The 13,459-nt window shown below is 47.7% G+C and overlaps 1 protein-coding gene and 1 non-coding gene across 2 annotated transcripts in view; one reads left to right on the top strand and one right to left on the bottom strand.

Moving 5' to 3' along the window:
* HHIPL2 (HHIP like 2) overlaps positions 1–11,984 on the top strand; it is a 38,353-nt gene extending 26,369 nt beyond the window's left edge. Inside the window, exons 9-13 of the mRNA XM_068985719.1 lie at positions 5–361; positions 4,576–4,670; positions 5,005–5,271; positions 7,814–7,988; positions 11,860–11,984. Of these exons, the coding sequence (XP_068841820.1) occupies positions 5–361; positions 4,576–4,670; positions 5,005–5,271; positions 7,814–7,988; positions 11,860–11,984 (1,019 nt within the window). The remainder of the gene's footprint in view (positions 1–4; positions 362–4,575; positions 4,671–5,004; positions 5,272–7,813; positions 7,989–11,859) is intronic.
* On the bottom strand, positions 5,407–5,479 carry TRNAT-UGU (transfer RNA threonine (anticodon UGU)). Its single transcript has one exon. It is a non-coding gene; the product is annotated as a tRNA-Thr (tRNA).
* Positions 11,985–13,459: the final 1,475 nt, after the last annotated feature.

Below are 13,459 nucleotides of genomic sequence, written 5' to 3'. Positions count from 1 at the left end.
CCAGAGTTGGTCTTGGACTTGCTAAAGGAGCAGTCTGAGAAAGCTGCTAGAAAACTGTCCAGTGCAACTTTAGCTTCCAGTCCAAACCGGGCCTCATCTCAGAAAGATTCCTTCAAGAAGCCAGCTTCTCCCACAAGCAGCCGGAAGACATCTCCAGGGCCTGGTGCAAAGAAGAGAGCCAGGGTGTGGTCCCCAGGCCCCCAGGGGAAGAGGAAAGGGATCCCCAAACGCCCCAGTGGCATAGCCAGGCAGGCCGCACAGCAGAGACGAGCTGGCAGAAGTCTCCCTCCGCCTCTTTGGTCAAGGTGGCCGCTCAGGGGACCAGAACCACCTCACCACGTGGAAGCTGCTGGTGCTGAACGTGACCTTAGACATGGGGGAAGCCGGGGGTGGAGGTGGGAGCCAGCAGAGAGAGCCTGAGTTAGGGTGGCCGGGTTGTCCGCTCCCCGAGTCTTGCCAGCTGAATGGATGCTCCTTGTCTGCTTCTGCGGGGGGACCAATCCCCACCTTGTCGGGGTACCTCGATAATCACGTGCGCTAGTCTGTGAGCCTGCTTCAAATCCCACTGCGTGTCTCCATCTTGCTTTGTAAGTGCTTGTAGGCAACAGTGATACGTCAACACTGGCTCAAATGGCCATATATCCTTTGAGCCCCTTGATGTTTGCTGGTGTTAAGAAATCTGACGTGCCTCACCAGTTTGCCTCAAGAGCCATGTCTCTCCCATGCTTCCTCCCAGCTCTAAGAGGAGGCCTGTAGTGGCAAGTTTCCAAGGGGAGCCCCTTCTAAAGTGGTGATCTCCTTTGCCCTCACTGAAGCTCAGGGTCTGAATAAGGGCAGGTCCTATTCTGTACCTCCAGCGACTACTGTTTTGCTCTGGCAAATAGCATAATAAAGGTGATTCCATTGTGCCTATCTGTTGTGTGCTAAGTTCATACACATTTTCTGAAACCTCAAAACTTTGCATCATGTGTGTGGCCATATAACTTATATTGAAGATGAGGAAAGTGTGGCTTGGTGAGGTTAAGCAGTGTGCCCTAGACCATAGCAGTGAGGGGACAGTCAACCGTTCAGCTGGACTTGAACCAATGCCCCGGTCTGCCTCCTGTGAACTTGCCTCCCTCTAGGGCCCCCAGTGAGGATAGGTGGCTTGTAACCAGGTATTTGAGGAAAGAAAGAGGTGAGAGAAGAAATGATCCCTGTCTTCAAGAAGTTCTCCAAGTTCTGCAAAGCCTCCAGAACTGTATAGGCAATTTGACTTAAGCAGAACAAAACCAACAATGCCAGGGTTGTTAAGGACTTTTAGAGGTCATGTGATTCCTGCTTTAGATGAGGTTGAATATATTCCGGACAGATTATTTTAGACTTCCAAAGGAATAGATTCCATTTTTTTCTTTAGCGATCTCCATTCGTAGGGTGACCTAACCTAATATAAATACACCAAACCTCTCTTTGAGTCTCTTTCTCTTTTTTTTCTTCTTTATTAAAGATGCACAACACTGGTCATCATTTTCCGAAGGCCATTTTTAGATCGTCTCTTAGCTATCTTAGCTTCCCAGTTGTCTCAGTGGTAAAGAGTCTGCCCGCCAATGCAGGAGACGCAGAAGACATGAGTTCGATTCCTGGACAGGGAAGCTCCTCTGAAGGAGGAAATGGCAATTCACTCTGGTACTCTTGCCTGGGAAATCCCATGGACAGAGGAGTCTGGTGAGCTACAGTCCATGGGGTCAAAAAGAGCTGGACACGGCTGAGTGACTGAGCACGCACGCACGCACGTTCCTTCCTCTACCCCATCTCATGGTTCTGCTCTGCTTTACTTTCGGTTACCTTTGTAGCTCTTATGAACACTCTTGCTGACTGAAAAAAACTGCACGGATGAAAGCTGAGAGTTATTTGGCAGGCTTACTGAGGATTATAGCTCGGGATAGCAGCCTGTCAGATAGCTCTGAGTGACTGTTCCCAAGAGGTAAGGGAGGAGCCAGGGTTTACAGGAGTTTTCGTTGAAAACAGATGAACAACATGTGGTTGAACATCAAAAGATTAATGCTGATTACACACAAAAATGGACATCTCATGCTGAAGATCTCAATGCTTTTCTATGTATGGGAAGATGCAAAAGAGTCTGGGTTTATTGAAATTACTCCTTAGATATGCATCTTAACTGTCTAGAGCCAGTATCTTGTTTTTCTCCAACCTGAATTCCCCTGAAGGTGCATCATCAGGGGTGGCTGCCGTGGCTGATGGCTGGATGGCCACAGCATCGCTTGTTTGCTGAAATGGCAGGTGACGTTCTTTGTACACACTCTCTAGGATATTTGTACACACTCTCTAGAATAAAAAATGAATTTCAGGGTCCAACACCAACGAAACGAGGTGGGGCTTACCCTCTGCATCATTTTGTTAAAAGATGGCTGAAAATCTTGCTTCAGTTCAGGGAGACTGGATCTAACCTTTGGAACAAATATATGCGCTCACTCTCTCTCACTTTTTCCCCCTGTACAATCTTTCTTCAAAGATGTGTGGGTCTGGCCCTATTTAATGCATATGAATGTAAAAACGCTCAACAGAATTTTAGCAAACTGAGTCCAACAATACATAAGAAAGATCATGTAACAGGATCAAGCTGGAGTCACCCCAGAGTTGTAAGGACGGTTTGACATATGCAGACCAGTCAGTGTGATGCACCACATTAATAAAAGAAAAGACAAAACCCATGCGATTATCTCAATGCATGCTCAGTCACTCAGCTGAGCCTGACTCTCGTGACCCCAGGGACTGTAACCCCCCAGGCTCCTCTGTCCATGGGATTTCTCAGGCAAGAATGCTGGAGTGGGTTGCCATTTCCTACTCCAGGGATCTTCCTGACCCAGGGATTGAACCTCTGTCCCCTGTATTGGCAGGCAGATTCTTTAGCACTGAGCAACCTGGAAAGTCTTGATTATCTCAATAGGTGCAGAAAAAGCATTTGATGAAATTCAACATCCATTCAAGATAAACATCTCTCACCAAAGTGGTTATAGAGAGAACATATCTCAACAAAAGCCATTTCTGACAAACCCACAACCAACATAATAATGTAAAAACCTGAAAGCCTTCCTGTTAAATTCAGGAACAAGACAAGGATGCCCACTCTAATCACTTCTATTCAAGACAGTATCAGAAGTTTTAGCCACAGCAGTCAGGCTAGAAAAAGAAATGCAAGGTATCCACATTGGAAGGGATGAGGTAAAATTGTTATTATTTGCAGATGACATGATCTTCTATACACAGAATCTTAAAGACTCCACACAAAAATCATTAGAAGTAAGAAATGAAAGAGGGAGGGATAAATTAGGAGTATGAGATTAACAAACTACATAAAACAAAAAAAATAAGAAATAGACAAAAAAACAGGTTTCTGTGCACCTGAAAATAAAGCAACATTTTAAATCAACTATACTTAAAAAAAGGTTATGGTCTGAAAGTGTTTTGAGTCCCGAGGGAAAGGTGTTCAGAGTTCATGTGTCTAAGTACAAGACCACATCCATCAAATTCAAGGCCTTCTGAACGCAACATTTCAACAGGAGGATAGTTGTTCTAGAGATGGGAGCTGAATAGGTGCCCTGAAATGCTTGGGAACCTGGGGGAGAGGCAGGGTACTCCTCTCCGGCCAATTGGCTTTGTTTTCTGGAAGATGACTGGCAATGCCCATGAACTTTCACAAAGGGATAAGTAAGTGTCAGTCACTCAGCCGTGTCCAACTCTTTTTGACCCTATAGACTGTAGCCCATCAGACTCCTCTGTCCATGGGATTTCCCAAGCAAGAACACTGGAGTGGGTTGCCATCCTTGTCTCCAAGGGATCTTACAAACCCAGGTATTGAATCTCGGTCTCCTGTATTGCAGGCAGATTCTTTACCGTCTAAGCCACCAGGGAAGTCTAAATAACCAATAAAAGATGAGTGTGTTTTTTCTAGAGCTAACATCTTGGGAACCAAGATAGAAATTCTTACAGTTACATCGTTCTCAAAATGAACCCAGTTTAAGAAATACATTTTCTTGTTTTTTTTGTGGAGTTTAAGATTATGTTAGGGAGGTATGTAATTTCAGCTCAACCAATGCCACGGTTACTGCTTGCCAGGCAGAGTACTGGCTCTGGGAGACCCAGAGATGAAAGGTTTACCTGGCATGAGCACAGGTTAAGAGTTAACTTGAACTCAAGGTCACAGGATTCTGCACCATCCAACAGAAATGAGAGCTGCAAATGGAAGCCACACTTGTAACTAAAATTTTTCTGTTTTTAATTTTTTTCACATTTTTCATTAAAAATAGGTAAAAGTAATGCAACTATGTATTTTAGTCAACCCAATATATTACATGGACGTGAATTTGAGCAAGCTCCTGGAGATGGTGAAGGACTGGGAAGCGTCGCCCGCGCCTGCTGCAGTCCATGGGGTCGCAAAGAGTCAGACACAACTGAGCGACTGAAAAACAATATATGACAGCTTTAAACCAATACGTAAATGAAAAATTACTAACGGGATAGTTCTCTTTTTCTGTACTAAATTTTCTAAATCCAATGTGTAATTTATTCTTTCAGCATATCTCAGTCCGGAATATCCACATTTCAGACACTCAGTCAAGGGCCACAGGTGGCTAGTGGCTTCCTTACAAACAATCCTTTATCAAGAAATGGTGGGTGGAGGGAATCATATACTCAGAAAAGGCTCTCGCGACTTTGAAAGTCAAGCGGCATTCTGCAATTCAGGGGAAAAAAACCGGAGACACAGGACCGGCTGCAAAACTTGGCTTCCCAAGCAGACCGGGACTGTTTATTTTTGGGAGTCGCTCCCCCTTCCTCTCCAAGGGGTAGGGCCTTGGAACCAGGCTGGGCTCCGAAGCCCGGGCTGCCACGTGTCATCACAGCGCGGGCCTCGGTCCAGGCCACGCTGGCCACACTCTGAGTCCCGGGAATAGGCTCAGAACGCGCAAGCCGGCCGCGGACAGGCGTGTGGGCGCTTAGCCACAGCTCCTCCCGCCGGCCGCGCGGCGCAACTGCAGGCGCAACTCCGCCTCCGCGCGCGCCCCGCCCGCGGCCGAGTGCCGGGCGCCGGCCGCCCCCTCTGCCCTTTTGTGGCTCAGTGCCAGTCTGGTTTTTCAGGGCGTGAGAACGAACCCCTGGAGCCTCGCACCTCCTTTTCGGGAGCTTGGGCCCCAGGTCCTGGTAGCACCGCGTCGCCGAGGACCGCTTTTCCTTTTCTTGCTTTTTGTTGCATTACGGTATTTTCTCTTCCGGGTCAGTTCTAAAGCACCGTAAAGCATGTCAGGAGCAGTTACTTTTAATCCTGCAAGAAGTAACGTGTTCAGAAATTTTGTATTTGGGGGCATGTTTACAATGGGACGATTTAAAAAGTAGAGAGGAGCACGGGAGAGGCCCCAGCGAGGATCGAACTCGCGACCCCTGGTTTACAAGACCAGTGCTCTAACCACTGAGCTATGGAGCCTCCTTGCTACCTGGCGCATTTTAATTCAGGGACATTGGAAACAATGCTGCTTTCTGGCAGTCGGAACATAGCCTGTGTATCCTTTATCAATGGCAATTACGAAAAGAACATCATAGGTAGAAAAAACCCGTTGTCAGAATCGTGTGTTTATGAATCACTAAATCATACCTATGATAAGTTATAGATACAGATAAGTGCTGGAAGGGAAAAAGCAAAAATATAATAGTGTTCTGATGTTACTAGCGGTACTTTTACATCTTAAAAGAGTCTCCAATCTGTTGTTTATATGACAGTTTGTATCATGTTTCACACTTACAGGGAAGTTGTAGGGTTTTTATTAATTAAGTTATTGATTATGGATGAATTAATTGATTCAACACATTATTTATTTTGTACTTACATACTATTAGACATTAGAGTGAATAAGTAAAGCTTGTCCCTGCTCTTTTAAAAAATGATTTGGATAATGAAACGATGCCTTATTTCCTTTTGCTTAATTAACTATTTACTGAAGGCATGAAATTATGCCGGCAGCAGGAGCTAGCACCGGGTGAAGGAGAGGATGAGGATCAGGCGCTCCCAGTGGTCTGCAGGCTTCTCTCCCTTATACCTCCTTCAGGCGTCTGCTCACGTTACCTTTCGCAACAAGACCCTCCCACCCCTTAAAGCTGCGCCGTCCTTTTGCCCCATGCTAACTTACCTAACCTTTCCTACTAGATAACGTGCTTACTATTATGTTTATTATTTCTCCAGGTTAGGATGTTGGTTCTTTGAGGCCAAAGGTTTTTGTTTTACTCCCTGCTGTATTCCTAGCACCCAGAATAATGTCTAGCACACAGTGGGTGCTCAATAAATGTTGAGTGAATGACATTTACGATGACGTTCATTCTGTGAGCCAGCAGAAATCAGGAAGCCGCTTTGGGAGACGTCTTCTCATCATCCTCCCTTACTTCCAAGGCTTCTCCATCCAAGTTGGAATTTTGTAACATCCTTTATTTTCCTGTGATTCATCCAGCCCAACATTTCACATGATGAACTCTATATATAAGTTAAATAAGCGGGGTGTCAATATACAGCCTTGACTTACTCCTTTCCCAATTTTGAACCAGTCCCTTGTTCCATGTCTGGTTCTAACTGTTGCTTCTTGACCTGCAGATAGATTTCTCATGTGACAGGTAAGGTGGTCTGATATCCCCATCTCTGGATGTTTTATGGTTGGCCTCAGAACGGTCATGGCACCAGTGAGTGTATAATGAGGCTCAAGGTCCACCGGAAGTTGAATCTTCCACAATCTTGCACCCAGTGGGTTCTAACCAGTTTTTGTCGTGTCCTGTGGCTGTATCATTCTTTTCAAGGTTGTGCCCTGCCTGCTTCCCTCCTGTTCCACCTCCATTCCCTTGATCCTGTGCTGTCTCTGGCAACCAGCGATTTTCACCTGCACCAACCCTCCTCACAGCCCTGGTGAACAGGATGTGCCAGCAGTCACAATGGGATGTGATAGAAAAAAGGGCCCTCTCCTCTCAACTCTAACTTTTGAGCTGTAGGATAAAGGACATAAAGATGAAGGATGAGATGAAAAGAAGGATCAGGAGGGTGGGCATCCTGTAAAGAGTTTAATTTGCTCATAAGTAGTCTGGTGTTAGAGAAACAAGTGTAAAGAGCTTTTATATTTAATTTTTACATCACTTCTTCCTTCTCCTGACCCCCCCTTTATCAAGCCCCTGGTGGCTCAGTTGGTAAAGAATATGCCTGCAACTCAGGAGACCTGGGTTCAAGTCCTGGGTTGGGAAGATCCTCTGGAGAAGAGAACAGCTACCCACTCCAGTATTCTGGCGTGGAGAATTCCATGGACAGAGGAGACTGGCAGGCTACAGTCTGTGCGGTCACAACTTTCACTTTCGGTCTGGTATTAGAAAAACAAGTGTATGGATGTTTTATATTTAATTTTATGTCCCTTTGTCCTTCTCCTGACCCCCTTTATCAAGCCCTTTCACCACCTGTAAAATGGAGTTGATCATTTTGGCTCTCTCCTGGAGCACTTTGGGGAATTCAACACTATTGAGAACCTGACCCTGGGCAGAGATCATGAAGTGCCAGCTACAAACACGACAGACGTTGTGCTTCATGGGCTGGACATTCCCAGAGGAGAACATCTCAGGGAGATTCCAGCTTGAGGCGCTGGGAAGTGGGGGCCCAGTTTAAGTGGAGAGAGAGGAGGAGATGGAAGCGGAAGTCCCTTGGCTGTGTTCTCTGTTCTTTCTGCTGTAAGGCCGCACTCTACACGGCAGGCAGCTTGCCTTGCTTGCCCATCCGCAAGCTCTCCTTTCTCTCCAGCTGCACGGGGCTGAGTCCCTTGCATTGCGGTGTGGGGAGGGGAAGGACCGAGCCCGGCGGTTCAGCACCTGCCAGGGCATCCATCGGCTCTTCTGCACCGTCCTCAGCATCATTGTCCCACACCCGCTGTCCCGGGAGCAGGCCTTATTCCAGCGCATCCACAGTCAGACTCAAGGTCAGAGCATGTGCGGTTCAAGGGTCAGGGTGGACTTTCAAGTTCAATTAGCCTGCACTTCATTTTGAAGATGAGGAAGCTTCAGGGGCTGGCAACAGTAGGTCCAAGATGAAAGGCAGGCTCTTGAATGGGGACCCCCAGGATCAGAGTGTGGAGGGAGGGAGGAAGTTGGGGCGTCTTCCCTGGGATCTGGCCCCTCACTACCGAGTTGAGGGTGGGGGGTTAGAATGGGACCCCTCACCTGGGGTCTGGGCATGGAGGGAGAGAGGCAATGCTAAAGAAGGGGAGGGGCGGGAAGCCGAGGACCCTGTTGCTTTATAAACCCCATACAGATTCACAAGGGAAGTGACAGCGCTTAGGCACCGTGGCCTTGCGTCCCAGGAAGCACGGAGCATGCAGGTGTCTAGTTGCAGGAGATTCGAAATGAAGAGGATAGGAAATCCCTGCCCTCCAGGTTTCCATGTCGTGCTAGAGAGGAGGGATAGATCCCTGAGCGCATTGCCACGTTCTTGGTGTCCAGTGAAGCTGGCTGCCTAGCTCAGGTGTCTGAATTCTGGTCTACCCCCCTCCCCAAGCTGGTAGGAACTCAGGACTCAGGAGGCGCTCAGGGGCTCAGAACCTGGGAGCTGGGGTCAGGGGCCCCGAGTCCTAGCTAACCCTGTTCCTCTATTTGCCCAGATCCTTGCTGGGAGGACCAGTAACATCCTCCACAATGACCCAGGGCACACAGTCCTTCTCACCATCCTGGGCCCACACCCCTTACAGCTGTCCAGAGTTCAGAAAGAGTTCAGAAAAGAGCCAGGAGTAACACCAGCGAGGCCTTTCTTGATGGCTCCAAGGTAAAGAACCCACCTGCCAATACAGGAGCTGAGGGTTCGATCCTTGGGTTAGGAAGATTTCTTGGAGAAGGAAACAGCAACCCACGCCAGTATTCCTGCCTGGGAAATTCCGTGGACAGAGGAGCCTGGTGGACCACAGTCCATGGGGTCACAAATGAGTCTGACATGACTTAGCAACTACACAACAACAGAACCAATGAGCCACTGAAGCAGTAAATAGGGAAGTATTGTGCACGCACCAAAAAGGACAGTTTGTAAATGGGGAGCAGTCAAACAAACATGGAGTGAGGCTCCGAGGAATATCGTTATGAAGCAGCTTATACAGCGTGGAGGTGCTTCTGTTGACTCTTCACGTTCTTCTCAGTTACCAATTCAGAATTATTTACAATATTAGAAGGAATCAGCTTTTTTGGTTGCCTCATATCAATTTGGGGGAGCAATTGAAGCTTTGCATATGATTTTCAGCAGCCAAAGGAAGAAGTGATCCAGGTCAAGTTAACCTTGCTTGTCTTGCAAAAGAAGCTAACTAAATTAAGCTTTGCTTGTATAACTAAACTGAACTTGTCTGTTCAGGGGATTTTTGAGTCTGGTCTCTGTTTGTGTTTGATTTTAACAGGCCAGATGTGTCCCACTCATGGGTGGGCAGAGTCTGACCTCCTGGGGGCAGCTCAAGCCTGAATGCCTCCCTGTTCTGTGAGGGTCTAATGAAATGCCCCTGCTTATTAAAATCATTGTAACAAATTCACCTCCTGGATTTTGGTCCCATCTCACACCAAACAGAGCTCTCTCAGATAGGATTTTAATTGGCTTGCTGGACTTTTGGATGTGATTGATGGATGAACTCTGATTCGGCTCCAGTTCTGAGTCTGGACATAGGCGTGAACAAGCAGTGCCGGGGTGTCAGCAGGTCAGGGTGCACAGCCAGTGAGCCTAAACATCAGTTAGTGGCTGGTGTTAAGCTGTTCTGGGAGGGAGGAGCCTGGAAGGGCAAAGACCAAGGAGGATGGGGAAAATGCTCCTCTAACCCCCAGGTGGCACTAGTGGTGAAGAATCCAGCTGCCAATGCAGGAGACATAAGAGACACAGGTTCCATCCCTGGGCGGGGAAGATCTCCTGGAGAAGGGGATGGCAACCCACTCCAGTATTCATGCCAGGAGAATCCCACGGACAGAGGAACCTGTCGGGCTGTGGTCCATAGGGTTGCAAAGTTGGACATGACTGAAGTGGTGTAGCATGCACACACGCAGTCCCACCGTGGTGATAAATTAACTTGCTGCACTGATTTCCTAACTCGGACAAGGTCTCATTTGGTGGGCTCCCCTGACCCTGATGTCTGTTCCTGAGCTGCTAAGCCAACAAAGACTGACTCACACCGGGGAGGTGAGGGCTGACCACTTGCAGATCAAAAGGCAGGGGGAGGGCAGGGCAGTGGGAAGACCAGGGACTTGGGCGATCTGGTTGACTTGGCTCGAATCTGGTGGCACTTGGTCCTGGTCACCTTCTGCTGAGGGTGTCAGGTTGCAACGACAGACCAGCTCAGGCTTCAATGCCAGAGGGACCTGGTGCTCAGCCAAGCTGTGCCCTTTGTTGGATGCATCAAAGTCACCTAAATTTTTTTTTCTTAAACCAAACCTTTCTTTTCTTTGTTTTAACCAAACTTTAAAAAATTTACTTTATTAATATTTTTTGGCCACACTGTGCAGCATGTGGGATTCTGGTGCCAGGGATTGAAACCACATCCCCTACATTGGAAGCACAGTCTTAACTACTAGACTTACTAGGGAAGATCCTGAAGTTATCGAATTTTTGAGGATGTTTCTTCACTTGTGCAGAGGGACTGAGCATCCATACTTCCCAGGGTGGTCATGCGGGTAGAATGTAATTTTGGTGTAAAGATGCCAGCCTCAGTCCCCTTCAGGTACCACCCACCTGGGCCTGCAAGGTCTGATTGGCTTTCTGGCCTTCCCTCTGACTGTGGCAGAGACAGCTGGGGACCTGCAGTTCCACTTTGCCCTCTATCCCTCAAACATTTCAGCCTCTCTGTCTCCGCCGGCACCTCCCATCAGCTTTTAACATGCTTGAGTCTCTCTCACGGAAAGCATGATAAAACAAAGCAAAACAAATCAAAACAAAAGTCTCCCTCTTCTCCAGGGAGTTGTTTTCACTCTTTCCATAACAGAGAAGAACCGTTACATTTTAGTACAAATTAATCACTAAGGGGAGTGTTGCCTAGAGCTTACATTATGATGGCCCATCTCTGGACACCGTGCCTCCCAGGTCATGAGCATTAAGCTAAAATATATTTAACTCACAGGAAACCTCCTGACCAGGCCCACATGTGAATGGCTGCAGGGAGGAAGAAATGAACACACTTCCTTTGGAGTCTGGCCAGAATTAGGACTTTCCCTTCTCCCCTTTTAGGATAAAAGGCGCCTGACCTCTCACTGGGGAAGGCTGATGGTTCTTTGGGACACCAGTCCACGGTCTTCTTGGGCTGCTGGCTTTCTGAATACAGTCTCCACTCCTTGCCCCAGTGGCTTGTCTCTCCATTTATTGGCCTGTTGCACAGCGAACAGTGTGAGCTTGGGCTAGGTAGCAGTTCTCTCTGTTCTTCATCTCTCATTCATTCAACTCACCAACTCCCTTCCACCCCACAACTCCTATGAAATGACCCTCCCTGGCCTCTTCATGGATGAAGCCTTGGTGTCTCGGTAGCACTTGACCACACCGACCATATCTTTTTCGATATGCTCTTGTGTCCTTCATGGCTCACATCCCGAGAGCCTGCTCAGCCTTTCTTTTTTTTTTAAGTTGCACCATGTGGGGTCTTTAGTTGCAGCACATCAACTCTTAGTTAAAGCATGTGGGATCTAGTTCCCCAACCAGGGATTGAACCCCGGGCCCCCTGCATTGGAAGCACAGAGTCTTAGCCACTAGACCACAAGGAAGTCCCTCTCAGCCTTCTTTATAGACTTCACAGGCACATAGGGGCCAGCCTGCCTGAGCTTGAATTCTGGCTCTTTTTCTGCCAGTCTGGGAACCAGTGGTGAACCCAACTGGACATGGGCCCTGCACTTGCACGGGCCAGTGGAAAGCTGCCTTCATTCAGATAGTTGGTGGCATCATGGGGACCAAGGCCGAGGAACAAGAACAGTGAATGCAGACATTTGTAAAATGGGGATAATGATGATGGTGACGTTAATAACAACAGTACCTTCTCAGGAGAGTGCTTGCGAAGAAGAGATGAAACAGTGCGTGTAAATACTTTACCCAGAGCCTGGCGTCTCAGAAATGCTTCATCAATGTAAATTACTTTTATTGCTTCTTTTGTACCTAAAAGTACTGCGTGAAGCCCTCCCAATGTAGTGGGGTCGCTCACAGAAATGGAGGTGGTGGGAGGCAGAGGAAGGGAAGAAGTCACATTTCTATAGCCAGAACTCCTCTCAGGCACCTGCTGAGTGAGATGTTGTCACTTGCCTTTGGGCTGAAATGGGAGGCAGTGAGTCATGTTCAGAAAGGGGAGCTTCTCTCACCTCTTGAAAGACCACAGATTAGAATTAACCTTATTAAAGTCAGACAGGGCAAGCGCTCAACGAGGCCAGGAGGGGGATAGTCTTTCAGTGGATGCAGCTGTCTTCTGTCATGCTCTCTGCTCTTTGCAGCCTTTTGTGGAAGGAGTTGCCACCCCCAGCTGCCATAGGCCGTGGGGTGGGGTTTCCAGACTTTTGATTGGTACAGTGGGAGGCTGGAAACAATTCATTCAGAGACTGGAGGGCAGTTGAGACACTGAGGGGGTCCCAGGAAATTGCTCAAGGCTTTTGGGACAGTCTTTGGAGACAGAGAAACCAGGCACCCCTAAACCAGCTTTGTGTATCATGGAAAGGGGAAAAGAGGACCTCCTCTCTAAGGGGAATCGGGTCCTAAAGTAGAAACACAAAACTTGAGGGGCTTAGTCCTATTTGTCTCAGTTCTGACTGCATATCGAGTTCCTGGGGAGCTCAGGAATGTTACGGTCCAGGTCACAGCAATTCTGGTTTAATTGTTTTGGGGTGACTCCTAGGCTCCTCATATGATTTTTTTGCTCCCCATCATGATCCCCATATGATTTTAGTGTGCAGCCAGGGTTGGAAATCTCTAACTCATCCTTTTTATCTTGGAGGTGACTATATAGAGACTTTGGGAGCTTAAATAACTGACCCCAAACAAAGGTCATACAGTGAATTATTGGCCACTGTGTCTGCACTCAGGCCCAGGGCTCTCCCTTGGAGCAAGACCTTGGCTGTAACACTTTGGATTGAACTTACAGAGAAGAGCCACAGTCTTTATGTCTTTGAACTGGATCTGGATATATTATTTGAATAGTGCTAAGCATACGCTAGGTCTGTGGACAATCAGGGCTATTCAGAAACATTTGTGATCTGTGGCCCCAGAATCTGGAGGTGGTGATGAGCTCAGGGTTTGGAGTCACAAAAGCCCGATTTTAAATGATAACTCTGCTGCTGCTGGCTGTGGCTGCTGGCTGTGTGACCTTGGCCATGTTACTTAACATCTCTGAGCTCTAGTCTCTTTATGTGCAATGTAAGTATTTCCATAGAGAGTCAACACAGACTGGTTCTTGGTTGCAAATATTAA

Source organism: Capricornis sumatraensis, chromosome 14 (genome assembly GCF_032405125.1).
Source record: "Capricornis sumatraensis isolate serow.1 chromosome 14, serow.2, whole genome shotgun sequence".
NCBI lineage: Eukaryota > Metazoa > Chordata > Mammalia > Artiodactyla > Bovidae > Capricornis > Capricornis sumatraensis.
This window is presented reverse-complemented; position numbering and strand designations above follow the sequence as displayed.